We start from the raw sequence: 15,002 nt of genomic DNA, 5'->3' as shown, positions 1-15,002 counted from the left end.
AAAAAATATGATAAAAAAATTGGACAAAAGTATATTCATACAGCTCTTACACATGTGTAATTGACAAAAAAATCGAAAGAATTTCGAAAAAAGGCCCAGAAAGCACTTTTTTAAGGGGTGAAAAGTTTTTGAAAAAAATATCCTTTTTTCAAAAATTTTCTTTTGGATGTTGACTTGGGTTACATTTCCAATATGAAAAACCCCGGTGGAGCGCACTCGCCCCCTGTTGGATTTTTGAGGTGTTACAATTGGCAATTGCCATATGGCATTTGCCATATACTTTACACGAATCAACGCCGCTTTGGGTGGTATTGGACATCGTGTATATGGTTTGTCCAATGCCAATATCTTGCCATTCATTTTTGTACAATTCAGGGGGGTATTCCCTTACATCGAATAGACCCCGTGATATGCAACTTTTCAGAAAAGTTAGGAACCAATATACACAGTCAGTCAGGAAAGCAAAGGCTTTTTCAAACATACATTTTCATCCTGTAGCACTAACTCCCAAAATATTTGGGACACTGTAAAGTCAATGGAGAATAAGAGCACCTCCTCCCAGCTGCCCACTGCACTGAGGCTAGGAATCACTGTCACCACCGATAAATCTACGATAATCGAGAAGTTAAACAAGCATTTCTCTACGGCTGGCCTTGCTTTCCACCTGGCTACCCCTACCCCGGCCAACAGCACTGCACCCCCCACAGCAACTTGCCCAAGCCCCCCCCCCCAGCTTCTCCTTCACCAAAATCCAGATAGTTGATGTTCTGAAAGAGCTGCAAAATCCGGACCCCTACAAATCAGCTGGGCTAGACAATCTGGACCATCTCTTTCTAAAATGATCCGCCGCAATTGTTGCAACCCTTATTACTAGTCTGTTCAACCTCTCCTTCGTATCGTCTGAGATTCCTAAAGATTGGAAAGCTGCCGGGGTCATCCCCCTATTCAAAGGGGGTGACACTCTAGACCCAATGTTACGCTCGTCGATGGAAGGATCGGACCAAGGTGCAGCGCGGTATGCGTACATCTTACTTTATTCAATGAACACCAAAAAAACAACAAATACAAACAAAATGAAAAGTTTAGTAAACGGCACCAAAACAAAATCCCACAAACTACAGGTGGGAAAAAGCTGTCTAAGTATGATCCCCAATCAGAGACAACGATAGACAGCTGCCTCTGATTGGGAACCATACCAGGCCAACAAAGAAATATAAAACATAGATTGCCCACCCTAGTTACACTCTGACCTAACCAAATAGAGATTTAAAAGGATCTCTAAGGTCAGGGCGTGACACCCAAACTGTTACAGATCTACAGTTGAATTCGGAAGTTTACGGAAGTTTACATACACCATAGCCAAACACATTTAAACCCAGTTTTAATCGTAGTAAAAATTTTCCTGTCTTAGGTCAGTTAGGATCACCACTTTATTTTAAGGATGTGAAATGTCAGAATAATAGTAGAGAGAATTATTTATTTCAGCTTTTATTTCTTTCATCACATTCCCAGTGGGTCAGAAGTTAACATACACTCAATTAGTATTGAACATACTTCTTTCTGAAATAAATATTATAGTTTGATTACATTTTACGGTATCTTAGGAGTAAAAATAAACATATTTTGAATTGATGAAACAAAGTTTAGGGAGTAGATTGTCAGATTCCTTTCTCTGCATGTTGAACGAGTGGATTACTCAAATCGATGGCGCCAACTAAACTGTCTTTTTGGGATATAAAGAAGGATTTTATCTAACAAAACGACCCTACATGTTATAGCTGGGACCCTTTGGATGACAAATCAGAGGAAGATTTTCAAAAAGTAAGTGAATATTGAATCGCTATTTTGCTATTTGTGAATTTATGATACCTATGCGGGTGGAAAAATATTTTGATGTGGGGCGCCGTCCTAAAACAATCGCATGGCATGCTTTCTCTGTAATAGCTACGGTAAATCGGACAGTACAGTTAGAATATAAGCTTTCAACCGAAATAAGACACATACTGTATGTACCTAAATGTTTAATATCCGTATTGTTTATGATTATTTATTGGAATTGCCCGCCCTCCAGTTTCACCGGAAGTTGTCTCGCATGTGGGATGCCTAGCCCTAAAAGGAACCGTCTTGCCAAAACTGTAGTTTGTAACAAGAAATTTTAGGAGTGGTTGAAAAGTTGGAGTGGTTGGAGTTAAGGAGTGGTTGTAGTTTTAATGACTCCAACCTAAGTGTATTTTATCTTCCGACTTCAACTGTATATCCATTCTGCCTTAAGTCTTTGAATGCCAAGTTAACAAACAGATCACCGACTATTTTGAATCCCACCATACTTTCTCCGTTATGCAATCTGGTTTACGAACTGGTCATGGGTGCACCTCAGCCATGCTCAAGGTCCTAAATTATATCATAACCGCCATCGATAAAAGACAGTACTGTGCAGCCGTCTTCATTGACCTGGCCAAGGCTTTTGACTCTGTCAATCACCGTATTCTTATCGGCAGACTCAACAACCTTGGTTTCTCAAATGACTGCCTTGCCTGGTTCACCAACTACTTCTCAGATAGAGTTCAGTGTGTCATATCGGATGGCCTGTTGTCCGAACCTCTGGCAGCCTATAAGGGGGTTCCACAGGGTTCAATTCTCGGGCCGACTCTTGTCTCTGTATATATCAATGATGTAATTTACAAAATAACCTCCAACACTATACTCAGCAAATTGGATGTAGTCTATCACAGTGCCATCCGTTTTGTCACCAAAGCCCCATATACTACCCACCACTGCGACCTGTATGCTCTCGTCAGCTGGCCCTCGCTACGTATTCGTCGAACCCACTGGCTCCAGGTCATCTATAAGTCTTTTCGAGGTAAAGCTCTGCCTTATCTCAGCTCACTGGCCAGCATAACAACACCCACCCTGTAGCACACGCTCCAGCAGGTATATGTCACTGGTCATCCCCAAAGCCAACACTACCTTTGGCCGCATTTTCTTCCAGCTCTCTGCTGCCAATGACTGGAACGAATTGCAAAAATCACTGAAGTTGGAGACTTATATCTCCCTCACTAACTTTAAGCATCAGCTGTGAGAGCAGTTTACTGATCGCTGCAGCTGTACACAGCCCATCTGGAAATAGCCCATACAACTACCTACCTCATTCCCATGTAGTTGTTTTTCTATTTTGCACCCCAGTATTTCACGTTGCACATCATCATCTGCACATCTATTCACTCCAGTGTTATTGCTAAATTGAAATTATTTCGCAACTATGGCCTATTTATTGCCTTACCTCTCAAATCTTATTTCATTTGTTACTGACTGTACGCTTGTTTATGTGTTGTTGTCTTTTTTGTTGCACTGCTATGCTTTATCTTGGTCAGGTCGCAGTTGTAAATGAGAACTTGTTCTCAACTGGCCTACCTGGTTAAATAAAGGTCAAATCATTTTTTTTAATTGTTCATTTAACACCAGTAGTGTAGAAGGACAATGGCAGATGTATTTATTTTTTTTCACAAAAAACATATAACATCACCTTCCGTCTCCTAGAATTGTATGGTCATATTGTTATACTAATGTGAACACCAATGCATTGATTCAATATGTTTTTCAAAATAATATTATATACATATTATAATACATATTTTTCTCTAAACTGAATATTTCTTCCTGATGATTAGTTCTTAAATGTCATTTTATTTACTCACAGAACAGCTCTGGAGGCTTTGACCACTGGCAGCAGCCTCAGAAGACCTTCCTCTGATCTGGAGTATTTCTTCAGGTCAAACACATCCAGCTCCTTTTCTGAAGTCAGCAACACAAAGACCAGAGCTGACCACTGTACAGGTGATAGGCCGGCTCTAGAGAGACTTCCAGATCTCAGGTAGCTTTGGATCTCCTCCACTAGAGAATGGTCATTCAGTTCATTCAGACAGTGGAACAGATTGATGCTCCTCTCTGGAGAGGGATTGTCCCTGATCTTCTCCTTGATGTACTTGACTGTTTCTTCATGGCTCTGTGAGCTGCTTCTTGTCTTTGTCAGTAGACCTCGTAAGTGCTTCTGATTGGACTCCATTGAGAGGCCCAGAAGGAAGCGAAGGAACAGGTCCAGGTTTCCTGTCTCACTTTGTAAGGCTTTATCCACAGCACTCTTGTAGACAGTAACTTCAGGCTCGTCTCTGAATAGCAAAGAAAAGTTACTCGATTTTGTTTGCAGTTTGTCCATTAGATTCTCATTGTTGTTGGTGAATGAGAGGAACACATATACAGCAGCCAGAAACTCCTGAATGCTCAGATGAACAAAGCAGTACACCTTGACCTGGTACAGCCCACATTCCTCTTTAAAGAGCTGTGTGCACAATCCTGAGTACACTGAGGCTTCATTGACATCAATGCCAGCTTCCCTAAGGTCTTCTTCATAGAAAATCAGATTGCCATTCACAAGCTGTTGAAAAGCCAGTTTTCCAAGTGACAGAATGCTCTTTTTATTCCAGTGTGGATCTGTCTCTTCTTTCCCAAGATACTTTTCATTATTCTGTTTGGTATGAAACACCACAATGTGTGTGTACATCTCAGTCAGAGTCTTGGGCATCTCTTCTCTCTGATGTTTCAGCATGTGTTCAAGGACTGTTGCAGAAATCCAACAGAAGACTGGAATGTGGCACATGATGTGGAGGCTCCTTGATGTCTTTATGTGTGAGATGATTCTGATGGCCAGGTCCTCATCACTGAATCTCTTCCTGAAGTATTCCTCCTTCTGTGGGTCATCAAACCCTCGTACCTCTGTCACCTGGTCAACACACCCTGAAGGGATCTTATTGGCTGCTGCAGGCCGGGTAGTTATCCAGAGGAGAGCAGAGGGAAGCAGATTTCCCTTGATGAGATTTGTCAGCAGAACATCCACTGAGGTTGACTCTGTGACGTCACAACAGATCTTGTTCTTCTGGAAGTCTAGGGGAAGTCGGCACTCATCCAGACCATCAAAGATGAACAGAACTTTGTACTTGTCGTAGTTGGAGATTCCTGATTGTTTGGTTTCCATTGAGAAGTGATTAAGAAGTTCAATGAAAGTGTGTTTGTCCCCTTTCATCAAATTCAGCTCCCGGAAAGGGAATGAAAATACAAATTGGACATCCTGATTTGCTTTTCCTTCAGCCCAGTCCAGAATGAACTTCTGCACAGAGACTGTTTTTCCAATGCCAGCGACTCCCTTTGTCAGCACAGTTCTGATAGGTTTGTCTTGTCCAGTTAAGGGTTTGAAGATGTCATTACATTTGATTGCAGTCTCTGGTCTTGCTTGTTTCCTGGTTGTTGTCTCAATCTGTCTCAGCTCATGTTCATTATTGACCTCTCCTGTTCCACCCTCTGTGATGTAGAGCTCTGTGTAGATCTTATTGAGAAGTGTTGGGTTTCCTTGTTTAGCGATCCCCTCAAATACACATTGAAACTTCTTCTTTAGATTAGATTTGAGTTCACGGTGGCAAATCACAGCAAGCTCATTTGACTCTAGAAATAACACAGAGGATATTAATATTACGTCTGTTTTAATGCCTACAGTATTGTAGGACTGATATAAAGTTTTAAATTATTGTAATTTATTCTCTTGACTGTGTAAATGTTTTCATAATGCATTACAGACTGGTGTGACTGATTATATTATTATTGGTATTATTGATGGTATTATTAATGTTCTCTCTCTCTCTCTCTCTCTAAATTAATAATCACAACCCATCCCTGCTGCTACTTGATGAAGTCACTAGGTGTTGTGTTACGACTACTATAATATCATTGAGTTATACAGCTACTTTAGCTGTACTTTAGCTTCAGCTTTTAAATGTTATTAAACATCATTCATCATGAGGCAGAGAGATCTTACTTTTCTCCAGTTTGTCAGCAAGCTCCTTCTGGTTCATTTTCCTCAGGATGTGCAGTGTGATCTTCAGAGCCCCCTCTCTGGCACTGCTCTCCTGCTTCTCATCTTCAGGGTCCACCACTTCCTTATCCTGCTTCTGACTCTCAAAGCCTTCTGGGAGTTCTGGACTAAGAATCCTCTTGAACATCTTCAGCTCGTTCTTCAAAAATGTCATAATATTCTCTTCAAGCAACTGAAATAAATGAGGTAAATAAGTTAAGCAAGATAATAAATGCTTTCTAATTAACATATTAATGAATGATTGACAGATTACATTTTCTTGAGATAAACAAAATCAAATGTACATAACAGGACCACATACACTGAATATGGAGGCCAGGTCTGTTTGATGACTCTGGGAAGACTGACCACTGAGAATCTCTGACTCTGATCTCTCCTGTCGGTTTCTGTGGACAAAACACGAGATTATTACATCTCCTCATCCAGGGAGGACACACACACACACACACACATGTTGTGTTTGTTTAATTTTGTTTTAGGACTATGAAAATGGACAAAAGGATTAGCCTATGGATTATGAAAACAACAAAAATAAATGGGAAAATGGGAGATGAGAAATGACTAGAGACAGTGTTGTTTAACTCACTGACCATGACCCATGAGTTCTTCTTACCTTTGTTCAGTAGAAAAGTCTCCCTCTCTAAACACTATAGAATGATCCATAGACCAGTCACTCTTCATGGACACACAGCTGGGAACAGGGGAGGCTGGTCTCTTCCGCTTGTTTGGGCTTCAACACAACAGAGACAAACATTACATCTCTCATCTACTCTGAGCTCAGATGGGGAAACATAGAAAGAGTTTCATTCTGAAATGCTATATATCCATTTTCAGAAATGTTCGTAAAATGGCTTTTATTGTTTACAGAAATTTTGAATGATATTGGTGTGTTTTTTCACTATCTAATCATGGCATGGGGTTGAATGACAGATCTATTTGTTTAAAACTCGATGTTGAGAGAAATAATCATGTTTTTTTGCTATATGCTATATATCTGCCTCACTCTCAGAGAAATCAGCAGTACTGCTAGGTTTTACACATTCAAATGTGATCGACCGGCTCGATTCGGTCTTATATAGCAACATTTGAAATTATGTTTTTCACTTTGGATATAAGCAGAGACTCAGGGAAATTGTATATCACACACTACATTTGAGGAACAATGGAAAACTAATTCTGCTTTAAACGTTGATAAACTTGTAACCTCACTTTTGAGAAAATGACCTTTGAACGTTTTGTTACCTACTGCTCTTCTTTGTCTACAGGGCTGTTATTTTGGCAGATAATGTCACCCATCTAAATAAATATTTAATTATATATATATATAGCTCTTGTGCTTTGGCAGATAAAACATCTATTTTTATATATATATATATATATATATATATATACAGTGGGGCAAAAAAGTATTTAGTCAGCCAGCAATTGTGCAAGTTCTCCCACTTAAAAAGATGAGCGAGGCCTGTAATTTTCATCATAGGTACACTTCAACTATGACAGACAAAATGAGGAAAAAAAATCCAGAAAATCACATTGTAGGATTTTTATGAATTTATTTGCAAATTATGGTGGAAAATAAGTATTTGGTCAATAACAACAGTTTATCTCAATACTTTGTTATATACCCTTTGTTGGCAATGACAGAGGTCAAACGTTTTCTGTGACAGTATATACATATGAGATGAGTAATGTAGGGTATGCAATCATTATATTAAGTGGCATTGTTTAAAGTGACTAGTGGTACATTTATTAAATCCAATTTTGCGTTATTAAAGTGGCTAGAGATTTGAGTCAGTATGTTGGCAGCAGCCATTCAATGTTAGTGATGGCTGTTTAACAGTCTCATGGCCTTGAGATAGAAGCTGTTTAACAGTCTCTCGGTCCCAGTTTTGATGCACCTGTACTGACCTCGCCTTCTGGATGATAGCGGGGTGAACAGGCAGTGGCTCGGGTGGTTGTTGTCCTTGATGATCTTTATGGCCTTCCTGTGACATCGGGTGGTGTAGGTGTCCTGGATGGCAGGTAGTTTGCCCCCTCTGGAGAGCTTTACCGTTGTGGGCGGAGCAGTTGCCATACCAGGCTGTGATACGGCCAAACAGGATGCTCTCGATTGTGTATCTGTAAATGCTTGTGAGTGCTTTTGGTGAGGTTGAAGAAATGCTGCTGTGCCTTCTTCACGACGCTGTCTGTGTCGGTGGACCATTTCAGTTTGTCCGTGATGTGTATGCCGAGGATCTTCAAACGTTCCACTTTCTCCACTACTGTCCCATCAATGTGGATAGGGGGGTGGTCCCTCTGCTGTTTCCTGAAGTCCACGATCATCTCCTTTGTTTTGTTGACGTTGAGTGAGAGGTTATTTTCCTGACACCACACTCCGAGGTCCCTCACCTCCTCCCTGTAGGCTGTTTTGTCTCATCATTGTTGGTAATCAAGCCTACCACTGTAGTGTCATCTGCAATCTTGATGGTTGAGTTGGAGGCTGCATGGCCACGCAGTCATGGGTGAACAGGGAGTACAGGAGAGGGCTGAGCACGCACCCTTGTGGGGCCCCAGTGTTGCGGCTCAGCGGGGTGGAGATGTTGTTTCCTACCCTGTCAGTGGCACTGTATTGTGTCAGTGGCACTGTATTGTCCTCAAAGCGAGCAAAGAAGTTGTTTAGCTTGTCTGGGAGCAAGACATCGGTGTCCGCGAAAGGGCTGGTTTTCTTTTTGTAATCCCTGATTGACTGTAGACCCTGCCACATACGTCTCTACTCTACTGCGACTCTACTTTGTCTCTATACTGACGCTTAGCTTGTTTGATTGCCTTGCGGAGGGAATAGCTACACTGTTTGTATTCGGCCATGTTTCTGGTCGCCTTGCCATGATTAAAAGCAGTGGTTTGTGCTTTCAGTTTTGCACGAATGCTGCCATCAATCCAAGGTTTCTGGTTTGGGAAGGTTTTAATAGTCACTGTGGGTACAACATCACCGATGCATGTGCTAATAAACTCACTCACCGAATCAGCGTAAACATCAATGTAGTTGTCTGATGCTATCCGGAACATATACCAGTCCACGTGATCGAAGCAATCTTGAAGCGTGGAATCAGATTGGTCGGACCAGCGTTGAACAGACCTGAGCACGGGCGTTTCCTGTTTTAGTCCCTGTCTATAGGCTGGGAGCAACAAAAGGGAGTTGTGGAATATGCGTCGCAGAAGTTAGAATAGCAATGATCCAGAATTTTGCTAGCCCGGGTCGCGCATTCAATATGATGATAAAATGTAGGGAGCCTTTTTTCAGATTGTTAAAATCCCCAGCTACAATAAATGCACCCTCAGGATATGTGTTTTCCAGTTTACATAGATTCAAATTAAGTTCTTTCAGGGCCGTCAAGGTGTCTGCTTGGAGGGGGGATATACATGGATGAGATTATAATCGAAGAGAATTCTCTTGGTAGATAATGCGCATTTGATTGTAAGGAATTCTAGGTCAGGTGAACAAAAGGATTTGAGTTCCTGTATGTTGTTATGATCACACCACAACTCGTTAATCACAAGACATACACCCCCGCCCTTCTTCTTACCAGAGAGATGTTTGTTTCTGTCGGCGCGATGTGTGAAGAAACCAGGTGGCTGTACCAACTCTGATAACGTATCCCGAGAGAGCCATGTTTCCGTAAAACAGAGAATGATACAATCACTGATGTTTCTCTGGATGGCAACCCTTGCTCGAATTTTGTCTACCTTGTAGTCAAGAGACTGGACATTGGCGAGTAGTATACTCGGGAGCGGTGCAGACCCTGACCAGAAGACCGCTCTGTCTGCCCCTTCTGCGGCGCCGTTGTTTTGGGTCTACTGGGATCCGATTCATTGTCCTGGGTGGTGGTCCAAACAGAGAATCTGATCCATTGTCCTGGGTGGTGGTCCAAACAGAGGATCTGATTCATTGTCCTGGGTGGTGGTCCAAACAGAGGATCTGATACATTGTAAAGGCTGTATGTAATAAGACTTAAGATTCCCTGGGACAACAGCGTAAGAAATAATACTTTTAAAAAAAACTAAATACTGCATAGTTTCCTAAGAACGCGAAGTGAGGGGACCATCTCTGTCATGTAATTTATCGGAGCTGGCAGGGAGAAAGATTACCTAAGATAAGGCCTTTTTTCACAATTACTTCATAACCAGGGACATCATGGAATATTATGAAACTGGGCTCCATGGCGGATGCAATGAACTAGTTTTTATCAGAAAAAAAGAGAGGAAGAGAGGAGAACCGGACAGAGGTAGCCAGCATCCGTCAACGAGAGAGGGAGAAGCCCTCCACGGGATTTAACAGGTGAAAGAAACAACTGGGGAGCTCCATCTGTCCACAAGAAATGCAGACAGCCGGTGATGATGTAGTGGTAGCTAGGTAACTAGGATGCTGCTGGTAGAGTAGCTAGCATAACATTTATGTAGTGTTGTGTTGTCTCTCTTGTCGTGAAGTGTGTTTTGTATTTATATTGTATTTATTTTTAATCCCAGCCCCCGTCCAGCAGGAGGCCGTCATTGTAAATAAGAATTTGTTCTTAACTGGCTTGCCTAGTGAAATAAAGGTTAAATGGCAGACATACGCCCCCTTTGGAGAGATTGGGTACCCCTAGTAAACTGGAAAAAAAATCTGTCAAAAATTGCTAATATATGCAAATAAAAATTATTATTGGATAGAAAACACTCTAAAGATTCTAAAACCGTTGGAATTATGTCTGTAAGTATAGCAGAACTCACAGGGCAGGCATTCTTCCAAACTAGTTTTTGTGGCCATGAAAGTTGGAGCAACTTTGACGTCATGGCCCCCACCCTTCCCAACCAGTTATGATTCTGGGGACACTTTCTATCTCTTCCGCTAGATGTCCTCTTTCATTAGAGCTTTGAATCGTTCAAATCCCGCGAGAATTGACCCTATGGGAGTGAAATTAGTGCGTGCCACGAGAGAATAGGCTGTGCGTATGGGCGCGAATTGGTCCCAGCCATTCCTTTGTTCCAGCACTCAAGAGAAGAGCAGACGATGGCCGATTGAATTGAAGTTTGTTTTGCGTGTCTAAAACATCATAAAGCTTGCTTCTGCACTTAGTTTGACCTGTTTAGTCGACATATAATATGTCATTTTGAAGTTTTGATGCGCAACTTTTCCGGACCAGAGGACGTTTTGGGTGCATTTCAGCTGATGTTATTAGCAGTAGCTAATACAAAGACGCAAGACTTGAAACCAAACGATGTATTGGGTAAGTATGAAGCCTTCCAGAACATTCTGAACGAAGACCATCGAAGGTAAGGGAATATTTATGCTTATTAAATCTGTGTTTCTGTTGACTCCAACATTACGTGGAAATGTAGCTTGGAACTGAGCGCTGTCTCAGCATATGGAATAGTGTGCGATTTCTGTAACGTTAAAAATAAATCTAACACAGCGGTTGCATAAAGAAGCAGTGTATCTTTCTAACTATATGTAGAACATGTATATTTAGTCAAAGTTTATGATGTCTATTTACGTTATCTTGCCGCGCTACATAGATTTCCTGCGGGCATTTTTGAGTAATTTCTGAAGGTGAACTCACTGTAAATGGACATTTATGGATATAAATGGCATATTATTGAAAAAAAATATATGTACTGTGTAATATGTCATATTACTGTCATCTGATGAAGATTTTCAAAAGGTTAGTGAGCGATTTATTTTTTAATCCTGCGTTTGTTGATTGCATGTTTTGGCTATTGAAATGAGCTGTGTCTGGTGGTGGTTTTACATATATATGTGCTATGTTTTCGCCGTAAAACATTTTAGAAATCTGACTTGCTGGCTAGATGAACAAGGTGTTTATCTTTCATTTGAGCTATTGGACTTGTTAATGTGTGGAGGTTAAATATTTGTAAGAATATTTTTGCGTTCCATGCGCCACCGTTTCAGCTGAACGTGGGAGGGTTGATTCCCAATTGGGAACCAGTATCGTAGACAGGTTAAATAAAAAATAATGACCTAGCTGTACCGTGGGATTCGAAATGGTCGGTGATCTGTTTGATAACTACGATGCTGCTGGTAGAGTCGCTAGCCAGCTTACCTATCTGTAGCAACTAACCTGGTTAGCTAGCAGCTCGTTCGTCTGTCCTAATGACGAATCTGGTGAACTACAAAATGAAACTTGGATAGAGAGTGAAAAGGATCTGGCTACACTCATACTGTCCCTGACTGTAAAGCAAAAAGCAAATTGAACAATAAACTTCGGACATGCGCAACATCACGTTGTTAATAAATAATCCTAAATTGAGTACCTCCACAGACCCCGGATTGAGAACCCCTGCAGTACCTCCGCAGACCCCGGATTGAGAACCCCTGCAGTACCTCCGCAGACCCCGGATTGAGAACCCCTGCAATACCTCCACAGACCCCGGATTGAGAACCCCTGCAGTACCTCCACAGACCCCGGATTGAGAACCCCTGCAGTACCTCCTCAGACCCCGGATTGAGAACCCCTGCAGTACCTCCACAGACCCCGGATTGAGAACCCCTGATTTAGCAGATGCTCTTATCCAGAACGCTTTACAGTAAGTGCATTCATCTTAAGATAGCTCCGTGAGACATCCACATATCACAGTCAAATATACAGGATACAAACTTTACATTTCAGCTAAACAATGCTAAAAAAAAACACATTTTCATACACATCTAAAAACTATTAATTATAAATCTGAGAACAGTAGTTTTGAAGGTACCCAAGAGCAACTATGTCTGATTAAAAAACAAATGTGAAAAATTGTAAATAGCATTTGGAAATAAACTCTTAATAATTCTTAAACAAAATTGTTATCTCACCTCTTCGCTTTGGTGTCATGTTCCCCAGAGAGACTCATTTTAGAGGCAGGGCCCCCCTCCTCTCTCTCCCCAGAGAGACTCATTTTAGAGAACTGACCCCTAAACAGAGATACAACATGTTGGTTGTGGTAAACACAGTAATTATTGAATGTCAATTGTTATCATTTATTAATGATCTCTTATAATACATTTACTAATATACACATCGAAGCAGTCGGGTGATTTAATTCAATCACATGAATATGTATTTGTGAAATGACATCTCCATGGTAACTGTCAATAATAATAATAATAAGTCACTGTTTGTTAAGGTAGTTATAGACAGTACAGCAACAATAACAATAACAACAATAATAATAATAATAATAATAATATGAATAAGTCACTGTTTGTTAAGGTAGTTCTAGACAGTACAGCAACAATAATAATAATAATAATAATAAGTCACTGTTTGTTAAGGTAGTTCTAGACAGTACAGCAACAATAATAATAATAATAATAATAATAAGTCACTGTTTATTAAGGTAGTTATAGATAGTACAGCAACACCAGGCCATGTCTCACAATTATTTTTATTAATTAAAGTAGAATACTTTCAATATGTTATTTACTAAACGTATCTGAGAATGTAGACAGAAGGGCTAAAATGGGCATAAATCATCTGAGGGGGAAATCATTGATCCATTCTGAAAGTTTATTTGCCATATGTAAGAGATGTTATATTACATGTAGTGGCTAGGTTGTAATGTATACTAGCAATTTGTTAGTGATGTGCAGATCAAGGTCTATGCCTTGGCTATAGCCTACATTCCATAGATGACCAGCCTAAACCTGTTCAGATCAATTCACATAATGTTATAGGCCTACCAGTAGCAGGACAGAGAATGTACTGTATATAACCTACATATCATTGATGACCAGCCTAAACCTGTTCAGGTCAGTTCACATAACGTTACAGGCCTACCAGTAGCAGGACAGAGAATGTAGCCTAGGCCTTATATTTTTCACAACATTTCCAACGGGGGCCATCAGGTTTGTCAGCATGATAAGTGATTATAGCTCAAACGTACTCTGACTTTTGAATGCCTGACGTCGACCTGACCTTATAATAGTTTGTAGGTAGCCTAGACCTAACCTTATAATAGTTTGTAGGTAACCTAGACCTAACCTTATAATAGTTTGTAGGTAACCTAGACCTAACCTTATAATAGTTTGTAGGTAGCCTAGACCTAACCTTATAATAGTTTGTAGGTAACCTAGACCTAACCTTATAATAGTTTGTAGGTAGCCTAGACCTAACCTTACTATTTATACTGATACTGGGTCAACACTATTGATACTGATCAGTATAAATAGTGTTAACCCAGTATCAGTATCAATAGGGTTAACCCGGTATCAGTATAAACAAAGTTAACCCAGTATTTGTGTCAGGATTCTCCCACTGTAGCCTGAATTCACAACCAGAACATGTCAAGTCATTGAGATATTTTCTGTTCTGTTCTGTATATTCTGATGGGTGAGGCCTGAGCTGGAATGTGAAGCTAACTGAATCTGGCTAACTTTAGGAAACCAGTATATCAAGCTAGTATCATAGTTTACCCCTCAGGCTACGTTCAGGTTTCAGCATCAGGCAGGTATCAACATGCCGAGTCGTAGGCAACAACCTGGGTTGTGTTCATTAGTTTTCTCCACAGCCAACAGTATTAAAATGTTGCATAAAACATAAACAGTTGTCTAAATGCTGTACAATGTGACCTAAACGGTTTCTGTCGCCAAACGTTTTGCTACGGTGGCACTAATGAATACACTTAAACTGTTTTGAGGAAGTGTAATTTGTTGTTAGGCTTTCCACCATATTTATTTGTTTCTCTTTCACACAACAAACCTTCCTGAGTGAAAATAATTAACATTAACTGTAGATTAGAAAGAGAACATGTTTGTTTGTTGCTTGTTGTGTTTTAAGCCTGCTGTGAGAAGACAGGTCTATAGACCTATGATACAGTAGGAGATCACCCTGGTCTATAGACCTATGATACAGTAGGAGATCACCCTGGTCTATAGACCTATGATACAGTAGGAGATCACCCTGGTCCATAGACCTATGATACAGTAGGAGATCACCCTGGTCTATAGACCTATGATACAGTAGGAGATCATCCTGTTCCATAGACCTATGATACAGTAGGAGATCACCCTGGTCTATAGACCTATGATACAGTAGGAGATCACCCTGGTCTATATACCTATGATACA

General features: G+C 40.6%; 1 protein-coding gene across 1 annotated transcript in view; it reads right to left on the bottom strand.

Annotated features, from left to right (window-relative positions):
* LOC139421751 (NLR family CARD domain-containing protein 3-like) overlaps nucleotides 1-12,832 on the bottom strand; it is a 33,487-nt gene extending 20,655 nt beyond the window's left edge. The window contains exons 1-6 of the mRNA XM_071172871.1: nucleotides 12,750-12,832; nucleotides 12,069-12,077; nucleotides 6,534-6,650; nucleotides 6,222-6,306; nucleotides 5,864-6,092; nucleotides 3,696-5,493 (exon numbers count right to left, since the gene is read on the bottom strand). Coding sequence (XP_071028972.1) covers nucleotides 3,696-5,493; nucleotides 5,864-6,092; nucleotides 6,222-6,306; nucleotides 6,534-6,650; nucleotides 12,069-12,077; nucleotides 12,750-12,832 — 2,321 coding nt within the window. The remainder of the gene's footprint in view (nucleotides 1-3,695; nucleotides 5,494-5,863; nucleotides 6,093-6,221; nucleotides 6,307-6,533; nucleotides 6,651-12,068; nucleotides 12,078-12,749) is intronic.
* Between the last annotated feature and the right edge of the window lie 2,170 nt (nucleotides 12,833-15,002).

This window comes from Oncorhynchus clarkii, chromosome 12 (genome assembly GCF_045791955.1).
Source record: "Oncorhynchus clarkii lewisi isolate Uvic-CL-2024 chromosome 12, UVic_Ocla_1.0, whole genome shotgun sequence".
NCBI lineage: Eukaryota > Metazoa > Chordata > Actinopteri > Salmoniformes > Salmonidae > Oncorhynchus > Oncorhynchus clarkii.
Note: the sequence above shows the minus strand (reverse complement) of the source record. Positions and strands in the feature narration are given on the sequence as shown.